The sequence below is a fragment of the Fragaria vesca genome, linkage group LG5 (genome assembly GCF_000184155.1).
Source record: "Fragaria vesca subsp. vesca linkage group LG5, FraVesHawaii_1.0, whole genome shotgun sequence".
Classification (NCBI taxonomy): Eukaryota; Viridiplantae; Streptophyta; class Magnoliopsida; order Rosales; family Rosaceae; genus Fragaria; species Fragaria vesca.
Window position 1 is genome coordinate 18,924,485 of NC_020495.1, and position 6,537 is coordinate 18,931,021.

The following is a 6,537-nucleotide window of genomic DNA, read 5'->3' on the forward strand; positions in this document are numbered from 1 at the left end:
CTAACAACATCACATAGAAAAGAAAAACAAAAGGCTAACAAATCAAAAAGATGTAATTAATACCAAAATCTTGAGGCACAATCTGGTAATAAAGAAAATCCTGATTATTACCACCTAATGAATCTATGAGCCAACAAGACCCTTCCTTGGTATGTTTTTCCTTGCCTTTTTGGTCTGATTTTTCTTGGTTAGCAGGTAAAGCCTTAAATAAAATTAAGCGTACGTAGGGGAGCAAATAAGGTAATAGAGGATGGGAGGGAAATGACGTAACTAACAGAAAAAACACAGGGCATATTTGGAAATTCGATGGGTGAAAGTACCAGAACCGGAGTCCGCATAAGTTGGTTGGTTGTATCGCCAGGGGTGGCCTGGTCCATTTGGCTTTTTGCCCCCTATAAAATCGTTCTGTTGAAGCCCACGCCTTCTCTATAGTGCTACTACTAACTTTCCACCAAACCACAGTACCAACCAATTCCAATTCTCTCACTACTCATGGATTCCGACTACGGCATTCCCCGGGAGCTCTCCGCCGTCCAGAAGCTCCGATCTCAATACCAGCCGGACCTTCCTCCTTGCCTCCAGGTCCATCTCCGCTCTTTCTCTCTCTTTTTCAATCCTGTTTTCGTCGTTTTGATCTTGATTCTAGTGTTTCTCGGTGTTGTTTTTTTCTATTTGAATTTCAGATCCGGTTACGATTGGATCTGTTGTGTATCTAGGAACGTAGAAGTTTGATGGAAACTGTGTGATTGAATTTGAATCTGTGGTTTACTATGTGTTTTGATTTTTGGATGTGATATTTGTTTCGTGAAATAAGTCTGCTGCATTGCGTATGGATTTACTTTGAGTGTTGCGAAAATCACTGTTGTATGTTTGAATTTATAGTAGGATGGTTCTACTGTTCTACAGTGTCTACCTAACATTATAAGAGCCGAAAATGAAAAGGTTTTGGTTCTATGAAAGCATGAATAAGGATTCAAGTCCACGGCGTCATAATATTTACATGAGATTCGCATGCTTCATTTAGTGTAATATTTCGGAAGATTTATTGAATTCCTACGCAAAAGTTGAGTGTATTTGTTATGCAATCTTCAAATGTTTTGAGGATTTTCCAGTTTTGTTGCATGAAGTTTTTTGTTATGTTTATATTTTTAGGCGTGATGAGATAAAATGTAATTGAATCTGGTGCACCTTTTGTTCTATCGTGCTGAAGTTTTATACTGAGATTGTGTGTAAGTATCATTTTGCAGGGAACTACTGTAAGAGTTGAATTTGGGGACACAACCACAGCGGCAGACCCCACAGATGCCAATACCATTAGCCGATACTTTCCAAACACTTATGGTCAGCCTTTGGCTCACTTTCTGAGGGCAACTGCAAAAGTTGCTGGTGCTCAGGTTATTTCAGAGCATCCGGCTATGAGGTATGTGCACATGTTGCATTTTACCAGTACTGATATTCATTTTTTATTTTTCGCTGTGAATGGGTACATGACCGCCTCTCTTGGAGATCTATCAGTTTTATTGCATACTAATGCACTAATATGGTGGTGTTTAAGTCTAATTATTTTGTTTGATCCATTTCAATCGATGCTAATATTGAATTATTTTGTTTTAACAGGGTTGGAATTGTCTTTTGTGGGAGACAATCTCCTGGAGGACACAATGTCATCTGGGGACTTCTCAAGGCTCTCAAAACTCATAACCCCAACAGTACCTTACTTGGGTTTTTGGGTAAGCTGTATTCACTGTTTTGGGTCTTTGTATTTAGGTTTCTGTTGTTTGCACTTTGTTTTGACATGTATTTGTGCTTGTAAAATATCTGTTTTCCTCATCACGGAGATGGCCCCTACTAAAGATGATCCTTTTATTTGTTAACAGGTGGATCTGAAGGTTTATTTGCACAGAAAACTCTTGAGATAACAGATGATGTTCTTGCCACCTACAAAAATCAAGGTTGGAAGTGATAGCATGAAATTTGACTGCTTTTGGGATTCTTTTTGTACGCTGAAACTAAAGAGCTATTTGGTATTGTTGTGTGTGACCAGGTGGTTATGATTTGCTTGGACGGACAAAAGATCAAATTAGAACAAAGGAGCAAGTCAACGCTACGTTAACTGCATGCAATGCTTTGAAGTTGGCTGGCCTTGTCATAATTGGAGGTAAACTTCATGCCTAAGGTTCTGCTAGTCCATGCATATGCTTATACACACATGAGATAAGTCCTGATGTTTGATATTCTTGAAGGGGTGACATCAAACACTGATGCTGCTCAGCTTGCAGAGACATTCGCAGAAGCAAAATGCCAGACAAAGGTACTTTGCAACTGATATCTGTAACATAACATTCTGTTTTCTCATTTATGTTGAAACTTGGTACTTCCGATGCAATTGTCTGATTTTTGTACTTGGCACCTTCCAAATCTTTTGCAGGTGGTTGGAGTTCCTGTCACTATGAACGGAGATCTTAAAAACCAGTTTGTGGAAGCTAATGTTGGTTTTGATACAGTATGCAAGGTATTAGTCAAATGATGTGGGCACTTAAGATAGTTTTTTCAAGTCCCTTTAAGATAGTTTTTTCTTTTATGTAGTGTCACTCTGTACAGTATTGTGCATTTCTTAAAGTGATTTGAACAAATAAGGTTAGGCAGGAGCATAGTTTTCCATCACACTGATTTTAGTCATAGAATAACCATTTGTTCTTGTCTGGCATTTGTTTTAATTAGTCCGTGTGATACATTTTATTGATGTCATTTGATAATTGAAACTTCTGCTCTTTCTTGTACACAGGTCAATTCCCAGCTCATCAGCAATATGTGCACAGATGCTCTTTCTGCTGAAAAGGTATCTTATTCATTTGGCCCAATTTTCTTTCCTAAGTGAGCTTGTCATTTTGTAAGTCTGTTCTGTGTTCTTAACTGCTTTCATGTATATCTCTATTCTGTTTCTTTATGGTGATCATGTTTTTTCATCTAAATAAACTGAACCTCTGTATTTCCAGTATTATTATTTCATTCGACTCATGGGCCGGAAAGCATCACATGTTGCCTTGGAGTGCACCCTTCAATCTCATCCAAACTTGGTTAGTATTATTTATTTCTTTTCATCCTCCAGTGTTCTTAATTTATTTCCCAGTATTAAATTATATGCTTTTTGCAGGTAATTCTTGGTGAGGAGGTGGCTGCATCCAAGCTAACGCTTTTTGACATTGCAACTCGAATCTGTGATGCCGTCCAAGACCGTGCCGCACAAGGTTCCTAATAAGTTTTGTTGCATTCTTATCATTGTTGGGTTTCATGTTTCTATCCTAATTCCTCTTATCCTGTTCAGACAAGAATCATGGTGTCATCCTATTACCAGAAGGACTTATAGAAAGCATTCCTGAAGTGTATGCCCTCCTGAAGGTAACTGAACATAGATACTTTTCCTCTGTCTTGCTTATAAAAGTGTACACTTCATGTCTTCAATAATTCTTCCCTTGGTTATTGTTTTGACCAAGGAACCATTGATTATTATTAAGTGATGATGTTTTTATGCAATTACTGAACTTTATTTCATGTTTTCTCTCTTGAAATTTGTATCCTAATGTTATTTATTAAATACTGGACAGGAAATTCATGGTTTGTATAGGCAAGGAGTTTCTGCTGATAAGATTTTGTCTCAACTCTCACCATGGGCATCTGCTTTGTTTGAATTTTTGCCACATTTTATCAAGAAACAGGTTCCAATTCGCCATTATGTTTAATAAACACCATCCGTTTAGTATTATTGAGGAATAATGTGGTTCATCTTTGTGTAACAGCTGCTTCTTTTGCCTGAATCAGATGACTCTGCACAGTTATCTCAGGTAATTAACTGCAAATATTCCTGGTTTCTTAATTGAATACAAACTCAGATTTTTGATCAGTTTTTTTTTTCCTTTATACAGATTGAGACAGAGAAACTTCTTGCACATCTTGTGGAGGTGGAGATGAACAAGCGCCAAGTATGATTCCTGCATATCTTCTCTCTATCTCTTTCTCTCTCTCGCCAAATGTTTTAAATTCCATATAGGCATTTTTATAGGTAAAAAGTTAATCAGTTAAAGATGGTGAATCTTCATGAAAATGCGGGATTTTGAGTAACTGTTAGTTCTGATCTGTCTGGTTTTCAACAGAAAGAAGGCACATACAAGGGGAAGAAGTTCAATGCTATCTGCCACTTTTTCGGTTATCAGGCTCGGGGGTCTTTACCATCAAAGTTCGATTGTGACTATGCCTATGTATGTTGCCTAGGGTCTCTTCATCACAGCCTATTTTGTTACAGTATCCTTCAGTTTAATATGATTTATGCTCTTGCAGGTTCTTGGGCACATCTGCTACCACATGCTTGCAGCTGGTTTGAATGGTTACATGGCAACTGTAACTAATCTGAAAAATCCTTTGAACAAGTGGCGTTGTGGTGCTACTCCATTTACGGTAGGTTTTCATTTTTACTTTATTATGTTATGTTTTCAATATTGGCTTTTGTAAATTATTTTGCCAGTCCTTTTAAGTACCTCAGTGTTTTAGTGGTCAAGACATTAACTCTGTTTCATTTGCGACCAAATAATAGGATTTTAACTCTATCTGACTGCATTTGGTTACATTGATTTAGGCCATGATGTCCGTAAAGCGCTGGTCTCAAAATCCTGGGTCTGCTGCATCTATTGGAAAACCTGGCATATTTCCTGCTACCGTAGATTTGAAAGGCAAAGCATACGAGTAAGTAATGTAGAAAGCTTTTCTGCAGGCATGCTAATCTGAGGATATCCACCCACCCCCTCCCTCACTCTACACTGCTTTTTGACTTTGGTTTCAGGCTATTGAGGCAAAACGCTACAAAATTCCTGCTGGATGATATCTACAGAAATCCAGGGCCTCTCCAATTTGAAGGTCCTGGTGCCGATTCCAAGGCTGTAACACTCTGCGTTGAAGACCAGGATTACATGGGGCGCATCAAGAAATTGCAGGAATATCTTGACCAGGTACTCACTACGCTAGACTCATTTGAGAAACTGTAATCAATTGCTGGTTTGTTGTGAATATTGTAATCATTTATTGACAGTCTTGGAATTCCTATATGTTGGGTTGCAAGTATGCGTTGCTGTAACTTTTTTGTAGACATAATTGCTGTTTATTATGTTGGTGTGGCTTCTGTTGGCATACATGGTTAGTTTTGATGGATTTTCCCCGTTTCTTTTCAGATTCGAACCATTGTGAAGCCTGGATGCTCACAGGAGGTTCTGAAAGCAGCATTGAGCGTCATGGGCTCCGTATCAGAAGTCCTAACCGTTATGTCTTCATCTTCATTGAATGCCCCGTCATCTCTTTAAGAGCATTTTTCTTGTTCTTCGATCAAGCTGCTGTACAGGGAGAGTGCTAAATGTTTCACATCTCCCATGTCTCATATGAGGAACTATAGGTTTGGAAGTGTCAAATTATGGCAATAATTAGATTTGGAATTTTTCCCCTTTTGATTTAACACTGTTAAAAATAATCGAGTTATATTAAATTTTGGCACAGATGAAACGATTTTTGTGATAATAAGGTGATATGGTCTTTTTCTTCTCTGGTCTTTTTCTTCTTTCATAACATGCAGTCATGAAATTATATTTGAACTTTTTTTTATCTGGACAATTTAGTGATGATTGCCAAGTACCAAACTATAATGAAATATAAATTCATTGAATATATCTTTCAGCTTTACTGCTGCCTCGGTTAGTTCATTCTCGTTCAGTTTGAACATTGAATTTTAAAAAATATTTAATTCAGTTTAACCCATCCAGATTTGGGTTAAACATCATGTCCTAATTATTTCAATTTAATCAAGAACACCCTTAAACTTTCTAATTTCATCAGTCTTGTACAATTTCACTCGCTCCGGTCCAAGTTAAACATAACTTGAACGATGCGGCCTACGTTAATGGATGAAATTGTCATTTTAAGCACATCTTGCCTCTAAATTACCACATATTATAAAGATATGATTATGGCAAAATGTTCAAATTTTGGAGTCAAATGTGCTTCAAATAGTCAATTTATCCCCCAAAGTAGACCACATCATTAAAATTAAGAGTTTGGACAATAACAAGAGAAATTTGATACAATTGATGAAATTAGAAAGTTCAAAATTGTTCTTGATCAGCCTAGTACCTTTTGGTCTAACGGCATAGTTTCCTGTTTGTAAGTGAGAGGTTCGACTCACGAAGTTGTAATATTTAAGTTGTTTACCTGATAAAGATTGTTCTTGATCAAATTGAAACAACAAGACTAACATGATGTTGGACTCAAACCTAAATAGGGTAAACTAAATTTAATCCTTTTAAAAACGAAGAAAACTTTTGTAAAATGTTTGAAAATGAAGACAATTTATAAAAACAAAGACAACTTTTTGTTTAGAGTGCGGCTATTGGGACCTCCAGATTTACTCAGTATACCTCCACATGTTTTGACTTATTGAATTATAAATATAACCTCATACAAAATGACAATAATAGACATTGACTTTCACAAAAAAAAAAA

The 6,537-nt window shown here is 36.9% G+C and overlaps 1 protein-coding gene across 1 annotated transcript; it reads left to right on the forward strand.

Annotated features, from left to right (window-relative positions):
• Positions 1–428: 428 nt before the first annotated feature.
• Positions 429–5,601, forward strand: LOC101311377 (pyrophosphate--fructose 6-phosphate 1-phosphotransferase subunit alpha-like). The gene is made up of 19 exons (XM_004300042.1): positions 429–582; positions 1,248–1,420; positions 1,618–1,730; positions 1,878–1,952; positions 2,045–2,158; positions 2,244–2,311; positions 2,429–2,512; positions 2,786–2,839; positions 2,997–3,077; positions 3,155–3,248; positions 3,326–3,399; positions 3,606–3,716; positions 3,798–3,842; positions 3,924–3,980; positions 4,152–4,256; positions 4,336–4,452; positions 4,631–4,737; positions 4,835–5,000; positions 5,220–5,601. Exons 1-19 carry the CDS (start codon positions 493–495, stop codon positions 5,346–5,348), a joined length of 1,857 nt encoding a protein of 618 aa, XP_004300090.1. The 5' UTR covers positions 429–492; the 3' UTR covers positions 5,349–5,601.
• Positions 5,602–6,537: the final 936 nt, after the last annotated feature.